The sequence below is a fragment of the Poecilia reticulata genome, linkage group LG2, assembly GCF_000633615.1.
Source record: "Poecilia reticulata strain Guanapo linkage group LG2, Guppy_female_1.0+MT, whole genome shotgun sequence".
Taxonomy (NCBI): Eukaryota; Metazoa; Chordata; class Actinopteri; order Cyprinodontiformes; family Poeciliidae; genus Poecilia; species Poecilia reticulata.
In genome coordinates this window covers 10,697,150-10,710,598 of record NC_024332.1, presented here as the reverse complement: position 1 = coordinate 10,710,598, position 13,449 = coordinate 10,697,150, and the positions used below count along the sequence as shown (strand labels likewise).

The following is a 13,449-nucleotide window of genomic DNA, read 5'->3' as shown; positions in this document are numbered from 1 at the left end:
TATCCATGTTTTAATGTTGCAGCTCAGTCGGTTTGCAAATAGTTCAAAGTTTAAACTGGCATGTTGAACATCTTTTATCTGGTCATTTTGTGGAATATTTAACAACTAGAAAATGGCACAAAATAAGAATATTTCTCCACTCTGATTGGCTGTTAGACCTACAAATTTTAATTTGAATGTTCGTTGCATTTTTCAGACGCCTGTGAAAATAATTTCTATTCACATGGCTTTTATGTTGTCTGGGAAATTATTTTGATGATAAATACAGAAACAAGCATAAGAATTAAAACATCTACAATAGTGATAGTAATATTAATGATATAATAATAGTCAGTGCAAAGTAGCCTACAAATTCTTTGGTGGGGGGCGGTGAGGGACCTGGATAGAGGCTGGGGGGGCGCTGGGCCAAAAAAGGTTGAGAAACACTGATCTACAGTCTTGTAGCTACAGATTAGCTTCTAGACCTAGTATATCCAACCTGTAGATCTGGAAGCTGCAATTCCAGCTAACTTAGAGCTACTAATTGTGAAAGACATCACAACTACCAGTTAAAACAGTCATATCTATTTGACTGTTTTAACTTTATAAAACATGTTTTATAAAGTTATATTTATAAAGTTATATTTTACATTTATGTTGTATAATTAATAGTGATTTTTAAAGGATAAAAGTGCTTAATCTCAAGGTAGGTAGCAAAGCCTTAATTAGTTAGCTTTAGGTTAGCTAGTAATAGCTGCCCATTGATGTTGAGTTTCACCCCTAAATTAAAATTTTAAAATATATTAATAAGGTTTGAAGTTTTCATTTTTTCCTAACCATCAAGTACTGTCATGTTTAACTTTTACTTGGTTTACTTTCCAGTCCTTTGTGGCTATGAGCCTGGCTGGTTTACACAGAACCAGACCAAGAAGATACACAAGAAACACTGACTAGCAAACTGAAAATACACAATGTCATTTTAAGAAGTCTCTAAGCAGAACCTAGCACAAAAATACAAACAAGAAAAGAAGACATTAAGAAAAGAAGACATTGAATTTGATGATAGTCATCATGCAAATTCCAAACTACTCCCCTGGACAAGTTGGTTTTAACCTAAAGGTTCTTAAGAATATATTTTCTGGGAGCAAACCTACCTTCAGTTTCCTCAGAGGAACAGCTTCCCAGTCCACAGTCTTGAACCATCGGTGCTTTTTCACATCATCTGCTCCATTCTGAAACAGGAAACAGGGAGGTTCATAACCATGACACTGTGCTCACATCTGTAATGTACGAGTTGACATCTAACAGCTGCTGATGGGTTAATCCAAGAGCCAGAAGAAAGGCATAACATAGTCATATATCAAGTTGAAGGAGCTGACACACCAGGTGATACCACAGGTCATATGAAACATAGAATCAGAACAGAAATTCTTTAACTGTCCTCATGCTTTTCCTAATAGACATTATTTAAAATATGACAACTGAACTGAGAAATTTAGTGAACCGTTTAATCTTCTCTGTACTAAAGCAACAATTTAATAACAAAGCAAAGCAGATTGTAAAAGTCTGGCAGCATTGTTGAGCTTCTATGCATCAATAAGTGAGCGGTGTTAATGAGGGCTGTGACTTCTCCAGAGGCATCCTACCATTCTCAAATCAATATCTTGCTGTCTGGGATTATGTGGAGTTAATCTGTGGCTTCAGTCAGCTATTAGTTTTTTAAGAGCACCTCCTCTCACTAACTTTCATTAAAATACTCAACATATCCATCTGGAATGGAAATCTACACACTTCCATTTTTGCCAGAGTTGAATGAATGCAGCAGAAATAGACTGAAATCAGACAATTTCTACAGCTAATTGTCTGTAAGGACGACTTCAGGCATCTGGACGTCTGTGTGTACCTTTGATCTTGGCTTTATTTTTCATGTACATTAACACTGACCTAAATATGATCCTGTTATTAAAGGAAATCCCAACATCCACAGACTCTTTCAGTGAATTTTTTTCTCAATTATTTCAAAGTTAAGGTCCAATATGGATCCACTGGGAAACACTGGAGTGAAAAAGCCTTAGGAATAACTGTAACCCTTTCTAGACTCAACTTGTCTGTCATCTGTTCTTTTCACTTCTTTAATTTAACTTCCCTTTGGGATTAATAAAGTATTTTTGAATTTGAAAGAGGCAATATTATGCGATTTCCAGGGACATAGTGCCATTTAATAGCAAAATAAAGTTACCCATGTTACCCTTCAGTTGTAACAGTTAATAATTTAAATACAATTATAAATAATTTAACCATAGTTAAATTATGAATAATTAACTTATTTTTTTTGCATATAATAAATGCACTCATTATTTGGGAACTTATTCTTGTATTCAAGTGGGTTATTTTTGCTTAAAATGTAAATGTGTTTGATGAACAAAGGCATTACAAAATAAAAACATAAGAAATCTGAAAGGAGGGCAACACTTTACATCCTTATGTTCTTGCAAGCCTTCCCAGATTGCTGACAGCAGCAGTTCCTTCTTCATACTGGCTGTACGTTCTCTAAAATTGATTTTTGGCCATCAGGCCTGAGAGTTTGAATGAATGAAATGATGTTTCTCTCAGGAAATGTCATCATTTGCATTTAATTCAGTCGTCCAGCCTTTTAAAATTGCAAAAACACAAGTCAGCCTTTTTGGTACACTTCCTCTCATTTGCGAGTAATTGGAACCATGTGGCGCAGCCCTTCCTTTACTGTCCTGGTCCTCAGACTGTTGACGTCACGCCGTCTAGCGAAGGTATGAAACATAGCGAGCTGCCACGTGGTTCGGGGAGACGGGAAGTCTAACCAGCTCACCTTCATGTTGCCTAGCCGTCTGGCTCGGTCAATGACCAGAAATTTCTTGATGAGGTCTCTGGAGGGAGAAGAGAAACAAGTCAGTGAATCTACAGTGCAAAGTGTGTATCTGAAGGACCGTTCCCTCTCAGACTGTCCTGATGTCCTCGCTGCACTATCAAAACGACAAATGGGTCCTTTTTTAAAGAAGTTTGACAGCTTGTGAAAGAGCATGAAGGGTTGCTTCCAAAATAAAAAAACTCCAATGAAGACTTGCGGAGGCATTAAAAGGTGGTGAAATGAATATTAATTCACAGAAAAGGAAGAATGAAGTTTAGGAATGAAATGTAATTGCTGCTGTTGAGCGGCGAGCTCTAGATGAAGGTGTGTATCTCACATCCAATGAGATACAGGAACGCTCATAAATACAGATGTTGACACATCAGCTGTTTCTGAGTGTTTGTCTCAATCTGAGGCAGGTGTTACATTTTCATCTATTCCAAAAGGAAAATATTTGTGTTTTTGTCTCCCGCTGAAATTCATCAGAACATTGTTAAGATACTAAAAGAAAAAGAAGAAAACGAGAAACGCAGTTCATTTTACGCCTTTTATCGCTCCTTTTGTTTACGGTGGTTCTAACACAGGAGCAGATGGAACATGTAATTTCGCTCAGATATTTGGGTGTTTACTGTTGGAGTTGCGTTTGCTGTGAGTTATTCACTAAGTCCCAGTTTGCAGACGATGCAGAATGTTGCAGTTCTCCCAGCACGGCTCAGTTTATTGCTGCTTGGGATGAGACGGCCTAAACAAAGAATCAGCGCCAAACTCCAAATGACATGTTTTGTTATTTCCGTCACTTAGAGCTGGTTCAGTCTCAGTTTGATGCATATAATCTTGGAGCTCTCACACCAAGTAGCTGACACTCTCTTGTATGAGTGGCTTGAAAGGTTATCGAGGGTCATTCATGTTCCTGCTTTTCTTGGCAGGTTGGCTCAGGACTGCAAAGGTGGAATCAAAACATCCTGCAGGAAAATAACATATCCAGACTCCAAACTAGAGGTGTGCCGATCGATTGGTCACTGATCATAATCGGGCCGATTTTCGTGAAAAAGTGCATGATCGGTGATTATTGGTTCTTGTTGCTGATATCGATCACCTGCATCTCATTTCTCAGCCTGCCTGTGCAGCTGGTCTCCTCTTTCCTTCACTCTGCGCAAACGCGCAGCAACAAATCCTAAGCGATGTGGAACTATAACGCACTGAGTGAATGGGGAAGTTGTGAATGCGTGTTGTGGCGGAAAATTGAAGCAGGTCAAAATGCATCAACACGACGAATCTAATACGACATAAAAACAATGCCATACTTGACGGAGTTTGGCTACATCGAGGCTCACTGCAGTAAAAAAGACATGGAGGATCAGATAGCAGGTAAAGCAGCGCACAGCTACAAACACTCACCCGGATTATTAGCATGACGGTCAAAAAGCTAAACAAATAACCCGCAAAATTATTTAAGTCTTGGAGCTGCGATGTAAGACGCTGGTTCTGCTCTCGCTGTTGAACCGCTGCTATGCTACAGGTAGTAATATTTCACAGACGGAGCGCCGCTTCTGCTCCACCTGGTAGTGACTCTCACACCGAACCTCTGCTTAAAGCTGCAGCATCTAACCTAAAAAATACATTTTACATACGTATTAAAACTTTCGCTGTCCTAACATGAGACAGATAATCTCTGAAAAAATAATTGATCTCCTCCCTGCTCTGCATAATTACTCCGCTCAGTCAGAAACAGCCACTCAGAACTAGCAGTAATCAGCTAGCCGCCATGCTAACAGGAAGTTTTCATTCAGTAACTCAGGATTGTTTATTGTAATGGATCCTGTATTTGCCTTTGAATGTTAAGTTTTATACTTGAATATTTTTGGCAATGTTGAGAGGTTTTATTTTGGCTCTTTGCATTATTTAGCCTCTTCAGAGCCTCCATATGTTATCAGTCTGTTAAAGATAGTATTACTGATAGCAGTACAATTTGCACAATGCCTGTTTTGTTTAGTTTTCTTCTTGGATTGGAAAAAGTTATTAAAAACAAGTTTTTGTCTAAATTAAGGTGAATTCATGGTTCCTTTTTCCACATAATGTAACCGGTAGTGTTTATAATAAAAAATAATAATAATAACAATTATGTGATCGGTATCGGTGATCGGTATCTGTGATCGGCCCTCATGGGTGATCGGTATCGATAGCGGCAGGAAAATACCTGATCGGCACATCTCTACTCCCAACTCCAACAGAAAGACAGACAGCTAAAGATGGAAAGAGAGTAAGAAATGTAGATGCAGAAAAACAAAAAGATTAAAAGAGACAGAAACAAAGATAGACAGAAATTAAGACCGAAGGAAAGGCAGGGAGTCAAAGACAGAAAGAAAGACAAAGATGGAAAGAGACAGAAATAAAGAATGACAGAAAAAATAAATGGAAAGAAAGATACAGAGAGAAAGAAATACAAAGACAGAAAAACAGAAACAAAGAAAGAAGAAATCTAGCAAAGAAAGAAAGACAAGTAATGTCTGCAAAATATAATTAACTTTCCCAGAACATGCAGGACGACTGAATATTAAAACTCTTTAAAGTAAACTGTTCTTGTGTAATGAAACACCTGAATGTTTCATATTTTACCAATGCCACAAACTGAGGTGCAGCTCCTCCATCCATAGACCTGAGCTAAACTCCAGCACACACACATGACGAGCTGGAGGAGCTTAAAGCTTCGGCTCAATGCAGAGTCCACAAGTTCATAACAATGCTGCTAATAGAAGCTGACTTCCTGATTAATGCCCAGTCCTGCTGGCTTTTTCCTGTCTCTGTGATTATGCTGTGCTGCAGCAGAGGCAGTGTGCTGCCTGCAGCCTCTGGAAGGCCTCTTAATGCTTGATGGATGGGAGTGTGTGACGTGGAACTGTGGAAATGTGATAAAAATGTTGGAAATATAAAAAATCCCTCTGCAGGCTGTAAGATAGATGGCTTTACTAGGGACGGCTGTGAGCTGCTTCAATTATCAGGGGAGCTGTGTGTGTGTGTGTCTGGCTACTCCACAGTAACAGAGATACAGCACATACACTCACAGCAAGATCCCCGTCCTGTAATCTTGTACATTCCTGCAACTCAAAATTAGTCCGTGTGTGTGTGTGTGTGTGTGTGTGTGTGTGTGTGTGTGTGTGTGTGTGTGTGTGTGTCTTTGAGATAGAGCAGCAGCTCTGAACAAGTCAGGTGTGTCATTAGCTCCACCCAAAGCTGCTTTAGCTGTAGGGTTCTTACTGAGCATGTGCAAAGGGTTGCTGGGACAATTAGAAACACTCAAACATGACGGGAGGTCAGAGGTGACTTCAGTAGGGACAGATACAGAACAGCTACACCTGTTGGTGAGTTTCAGCAGTGCCTGAAGGAACACTTCGCTCTGACTCTTTGCTGAACGTGACTAAAGTAGATCAGATTAGAACTGAGACCATCAGCAATTGTAGCAGATCATTTGCTGCGGCATCCCCTTAATGCAGGGGTCCCCAAACTATGGCCCGTGGGCCGGATCCGGCCTGCCTCCACATTTGGTCCGGCCCCCTGAACAATCCCAGAGAGCGTTCAGATTTTATTTATTTTTTTACCGTATTTTCCGGATTATAAGCCGTTTATATGTGGATTTTTCTTCAACCACCAGGGGGCTCTTTAGCAGGAGGTGAATCATTGGAAGTCTCGGTTACATTGAGCCCACAAGCAGCAAAATGAGTAAGAAACAGATCAGATGTATTTTTAAAGTTTCCTTGCAAAGGGGAAAATGCCCAGAGAAGAGACAGGAGAATGGATTTATCCCTGACCGGTAGGTGAGTCCCACATTACAAGCCGCTCTGCGTAACATGCGGCGACCAGCTGCTATGAGGCAATGAAGCTTCAAGCTGCTTTGCCACGTAGAGACCAAGCAGGCTGTGCTCAAACAACACCTCGGGTGTCATCGTCTCTCATCACTCCCAGATGGAACCGTCTCGTTACAGAGAAACAAGCTCAGGGCTCCCATTAGTCGTTATCGTGAGTTAAAATTTTCACAAAAGTAAAATGTTCGTTTTTGTGGCGCTTCTGTTATTTTGAAGGAACAGGTAAATGTTACCATAGCAACCAGAGTCAGAGCGTTTGGGCTGCGGTCGAGAGGAGATGAGTAGAGCTTGTGAGTCTTAAGTCTGGTTTAGACGGAAAGATTTAAAAATGTCGGCCGATTCTCCAAACCTCTGTGACCACAGAGCTGATAAAAGTCCAACAGGTTCGATCGGTTCGTGTGTCCAAGGCAGGAGCAACACGAACCGATTCCAGTCACAAACATCCCGATTCCAGAGGATAATCCAGTAAAACCCCCAGCATAGCGGGAATTTAGAATAACCAAATGGCAACGTAGAAGCAATAGTGATAGTTTGTGGAGTCATTTTAAGAGATAAAAGACGTAACAAAAAGAAAAGGCAGTGGATAAAAGACGACGGGAGCAGCCGCTCTATTTGCTGCACTATGATTTTCATAGTTAACATTTTTAACTGAATAAACATAATAATGACCTTTAGATTCAATAATAAACATTGCCACATATCATCTCCGATATCCACCAGTTGCGCGACACGTCAGCTGTTTAGGATTCTCCTCTGTTCTGACGTCACCGCGCTTTCTGATTGGCTACCTGTCTCATTCAGCAGGTTGTATTCTCGTTCCAAGTCAGGAAAAACCCCACAGGCTGTGATAAAAGGGCCAAGACAACCCAAATAGGGCATATTATTCAGTATTTAGTGGGAACACCAACATGCAGAAGCCTTATCTGACTGTTCATCCCCCCTCCCCCTCTGCCCCCCAGGCCGCAACAAAATGTTAAATTTGACTGGTCCGCGGTAATAAACAGGTTGGGGCCACTGACTGATTTAGCACATGCTAGTAGCAACACGAAGGATCAGCACTTTTACTGTTACAGTTACAGTTCGGGAACTACCGTAATCAGTTCAGTTAAATCTAAACTTGGTAACTTTTTCTTTTTCAACCCTAATAAATGTGATAGGGTTATTTGGTTATTATTTATTTCCTGACTTGTTCTGTGAAGAACCCAGAGAGGGTTATTTGATTGTGCTTTCTGGAAAACAATATATTTTTACATTTAGGCACTCCTACAATCGTCACACTTTTTCTGTTACAAACTGACTCCGGCCCCCAGCAGAGAAGGGAAAAGTTATGTGGACCTCACAGGAAAAAGTTTGGGGACCCCTGCCTTAATGTAACAAACATGAGTCCATGTGGCCGATTCCTAAATGTAAAAAAAAATATCACTGAAAATCCCAGACACGAACTTCCCCTCCATCGAACAGAAAATTGTATTCTTCTCCAAGCCGCTTTGATGTGATTTGTGTTATTTCCAGGCACATAAAGCTTTAAATCAGAGATTCTCAAAGTGAGAGTTGGCTCTCCATGGAGGGCAGCACAGCTTCACAGGAGGAATAAAGATGAGGATATACTACATTAGTTATCAAAAGAATATGTTAGCTGTGTGGCTGAAGAACTCGAGACAGACAAGTTGTGTTGAAATGTTCAAGACAGTAATGTGCAGTTTGGTTTATCTGTAGTGCAATATGTGCTTATCTTGCCTGGCTTTTTATCTATAGATGGTATCCAAGGGCTACAGATGCCACACTACAGTGGTACAAAGAACTAAATTATCCAGATTTCTTTAATTGTTCCTCACTTATAGCTTCAATATAATCATAAACTGAATGAAGGCGGTGCAGCAAAACACCCTCCACCGTGGAAAAGAACAGATTTGTCCCTTTTTTTTTCTTTCCACCCAGTCCTACAAAATCCTAAACAAATGTTTGTTCTTTGAGTACAGGTTTTTTTTTTTACCTCCATGGATTTAGGTGTGAGCTGATTTTAATATTTGAGATTTTCTTTTATTCCTTTGACATCTGAGTAATTGTATTTTGTAGAATTGGGATGAATAGATATGAGTTAAAGGTTTGTCAGTCTTTCTTCATCTTTCTCTTGACTCTTTCTGTCTGTTGTTCTCTCTGTCTGTATTTCTGTCTGTCTTCACCGCTTTCCCTTTGAGTTTTCTTTTTTCAACCCACATTTCTTCCTGCCTTTCTTTGGATTTTTGTCTTTCTTTTACTGTGTCTCTGTTTTCTCAACTGTTTTATTTGAAGATCTTGAAGCAGAACACAGTCATGCTTTCTGAGCATTCACTGATACTGTAAACAGATTGCAGTGGGGAGCAAACATTTCAGTGGCTCTGTGACTAGTGCTTACTTGACGTAGAAATCCAGATGGCGTGGGAATTCCAGTTTTCCAGACAAAATCTTCTGGTAGATTCCAAATGGATTGTCATCAAAGAAAGGTGGATACCTGTGGACAGGAAGAAAACATTACTGAAGCACACTCTGGGAGGCTGTGCACACACTGCCATATTGTACAAACTCAGCCTGCAAAAAATTTGCATGATGCAAGATCAGGTAACAGAGCAGACAGAAGATTTTGTGCTGCTTTAGTGTGACACATGAACAGGTCAATATTTAGAGTGGAGGTGGAGATAAGAAGTGATAAATCTCAGCTGGAGGCTGAGTCGCCTTTGTTCACAGCTTTTCTGACCGTCTTCTGTGTGTGTGTGCTTCAAACACCCACGCGCCTCCTGCTGCTGCACTCCACTCAACGCTTTCCCAGCTCTCCTGTGCTTTCCTCTGCTCCAGTCTGGACAAGTCATTACCCACAAATTACATAATGGCACCAGCCTCTAAACACATTACACATGGAGCAGACAGGCGCATAATCGCAACAGCTTGTCACACGGTGCTTGCGTTGCCTGTAAAGAACTCCAGAGTCTGCGGTGCAGGCGTGAGGGCATCTGGGATCTGGCTACGAGCCGCGGACTCCGCTTGTGAGAGAGAGAGCGTGTGTCTAAGTGTTGGTGTGTGTGTTTTTCTGATGCTGTAATTGCTCAGGAATCTGTGAAAGTGCGAACAATTGAATAAAGTGTGACAGAATTAAAAAACGAAAAGAAAAAAAAAGTCTTAAACTGACGGTTTAACACGTTGTCAAAGTACCACAAAAAAAATAGAAAAAGATGGTAAATGTCAACAACAGTCCTTCAGTCTTACTAATGTGTCAGAAAACCTGCATACAATCCGTTTTATATTTTCAAATCATGCTGGTTGTGTTAAATGAACATAGCTTAGATATGGGACAAGATACAATTTTTATCAAAACTTTTTTGAGAGCTGTTTTGTACGCTAAATTAGCTTCAAGGGAAAGCTGGGACAACAAATATCTCATTGAAAATTCAATTAAAATTTAATTCAAAAATGCCTTATTCCAGAGGAAAATTAAATGTTGCGACTGATATCATCCAAGTGTCTTCAAAAAGCTGAGGATGGTGATTCTGAGATGAATCTGAAGAGGCCTCTGGCCAAAGGCTGTTGCTCTATGTGACATGGTATTGGAGCTACAATAAAAAGACATCATCAGTGCAGCTGCACACAAAGTTAAACAAAAAATGTTAATTAACATGATCTAATTGGTTTTACTGGAAAGTTTCTAATAGATCATGATAATTATGATAATTAAATTTTTCTAGTAGAAACCCTAAGGGAACAATAACTTGTTTTACTGATAAAAACAACATTTAGAACATTACAGTCATATTTATGCTAGCAATGCCATTTGTTTACTGTCAGATTTCAGCCTTCTTGCTGCCACTGATCATTAAATCTTTATTTTGGAAAAAGAGGTGATGTCATACTGCCTGGAAGAGACAAGTCTCTTTAAAGCAGCAGTTTACCAATTAAAAAATAAAGTCAGGATGATTACTGAACTGGTATTCTAAAAAGACATCACAGTTAGCATTACATCGTCTTCATGAGTATATCCTAGATAATTTTGGCTCTAAACCTAATTCCTTAACTCAACTAACTCCAAACCTAGGATGTTCCACTACAGACAGAGGTGGAGAGATCAGACGAATAGAGCAAATGAACCTCAGTGAGCTCCGTTCAGCCTTCAGCAGATGCACCGCTTTCCTTTGGAGCTGTAACAAACAGCAGACAAACTGTTCCTACATGTCTTAGTCTTATTTTAAAGTCATCATAGATGCAAAAAGTGGCTCATGTTGAGTCTTCACTCAACAGCAACTTCTACAATAAAGAGTGTTGCAGGAGAAACAAGGTGTCAGAGTGATAAGACATAAAAAAAGAAGCAGTTTTTGACTATTTCTGACCGGCAACGTATTGGTCAGGGCAGGTTCAGGTGAACGTTGGGCGATTTCTTGCCGTATCTCTCAACACAAGTAAAACAAGTTGTTGTTAGCTGATTAAATAGTTGTGCTATCTATACTGGTAACGCCTGCAGCTTATGGACATGCTGTTTGCGGTTTGGTAACCGTATCTTTAAAGCTTGTGGTATGATAGCTCATATTCGTTTGAATGAAAATGGGTACAGGTCTGTTTTTGACATAACCAGAGTTTTGTTAGATTTTTGAACGTACTAAAACTGGTTACAGACTTTAAATGAACAGGAAGTGAGTTAAAGCTGCAGATCCTCTCACAGACTGAGCACTTTGAGCAAAAAGTGGTTCTTCGAAAGAGAACCTTACAATTTGAATCTAAAGCTGCTCTGGTAGATCTGCTGTTGCCCTGCAGTCTCTGTATGCAGTCGCTTAATGGTGCAGGTGCAAGTCAATTTAAACACTTAAAAATCAATTTTAATACATTATAATTTAGAAAATTTGGAAAATCCAAAATGCCAAATTTAACCAAAATGTGACAGTGATGGAATCTAATCGGCTTTTGATATAAAACCTTTAAGGCCCGATTATAGAGACTTGCTAATGGTTTGAGTAGTTTGACTAGACTGAGACCAGACAGGAGCTCCGTAGGTAAAATGTGAGGATCAGTGAGTTCAAAAATATCTCTGCACAGTCAAGTGTCAAACAATGTCTAATAATTTTAAAACAATTTATATTCGATCTAACAGTTTTGCAGATTTTTATCAACATGGCTCCTAAAACCATGGCTCTGAAACCAAACTGAAGCGGATGCAGAAGATTGTTACTTTCTAAATGCAGTAGTAGTTGTTCCAGAATAATTAAACATTATTGCTAACTTAGCAGGATCAGTTATGGTTTTTCCTGCTTTTGCAAGTTCATATTTATGTTTAGTGTTTGCATTGGGATTCAGTGAACTGTTTACTTGTTTCCAGATCGTCTTACCATTCCCTCCAGTTTCTGATGAGACATTTGCATAATATTTAGCTTTAGATTTGTACATTTATTGAACTACTCTGGTCCTCAAACTTTTAAAAAGCAGCCAACTTGTGGTCCTTTATATTTTTAAGAAAAGATTTTAGAGCATAGTCTCTCTTTTTTATTAATAGCCGAATATCATCCGATACCCAAGTTAGCTGTATTTTTCTTCGTCCCTTCGTATGGGTTTTAAGAAACTTATTCATAGTAAACAAACATTGAGAATACATGTATTGCAGCAATCATTTATCTGATTCTGGCTGGAAACGTCATCCCAATTAACCTTAGTTAAATTGGCCTCAAATTTGTGTACATCCTGTCTTGGAATTTGTATTACAGTCTGTTTCTATGTATTATAGCGACTGACAAAACGATTTTGAGATAATTTTCTTGCAATGAGAGTAATATTGTGGTCAGATAAGCCGCACACCAAGTTATAGGATTTTATGATTCGGCCAGGTTTATTTGAAAAAACTAAATCTATTAAAGTTTGATTGTTTATAGTGATACGAGAGGGACTACTGATTAACTGGTGAAAATCTAATTTTGCTGTCAGTTCTCCAAGTGGTTCTTTCAATTTATTGTCCATCCAATTTATATTAAAATCCCCCAAAATGATTACTTCACTGTTGTTTCTAAATCCTGTTAACAATTCCTTTAAGTTATGATAAAAAAGTTGTGCTGCAACTTGATGGTGGATTGTACAACACCACAATATTAAAATTCATACGAGGGGAAAGACAAACATTTAAACATACCGATTCTATTGATATGCTCATCTATGACTATCTCATTGATGTTAAATAAGTCTTTTATGTAAATGAATACTCGCCCTCCTCGCCCCACAACTCTATCCTTTCTGAAACATGGATATCCTGGTACATCAATCATATTAGTTGGAATGTTATCATTTAGCCAAGTTTCACTTAGACATAGAAAATCCAAATTAGATCCCATTAGCAATGTTCTTATTTCCTCACATTTGGGTATGAGCAGGGGTGAAAGTAAGGGGGTACGGCAGGGTACTGCGTACCCCAAAAAGATTTCGCGGGGGCACGCAGTACCAGCAAGAGAGGGGGGCGGCTGTCTGCTGTAAAAAAAAATTAAAAATTAATGGGTTCACTGTGCAGCCGTGACTGATTAGTTTTTCAAGAACAATCTAAAACAGACTTAATCAGTTAATAAATAGCTTTTTTCTCATTTCATATTGTTTCTGAACTGTTCTTTGCTAGAGCAGCGGTGCAACATGTCGATCACGGAAGGTTTTGAGTCTCAGCATTAGGTGACAAACTGAACACAGCAGGACTCTGAGAGCAGCACGTCGTCCTCTGACTGGCTGAAAACGTTC

General features: G+C 39.3%; 1 protein-coding gene across 1 annotated transcript in view; it reads right to left on the bottom strand.

The window, feature by feature from the left end:
• The window catches only part of prkx (protein kinase X-linked), a 36,318-nt gene that overhangs the window by 3,425 nt on the left and 19,444 nt on the right, over positions 1-13,449 (bottom strand). The window contains exons 5-7 of the mRNA XM_017308999.1: positions 9,119-9,214; positions 2,825-2,882; positions 1,134-1,211 (exon numbers count right to left, since the gene is read on the bottom strand). Coding sequence (XP_017164488.1) covers positions 1,134-1,211; positions 2,825-2,882; positions 9,119-9,214 — 232 coding nt within the window. The remainder of the gene's footprint in view (positions 1-1,133; positions 1,212-2,824; positions 2,883-9,118; positions 9,215-13,449) is intronic.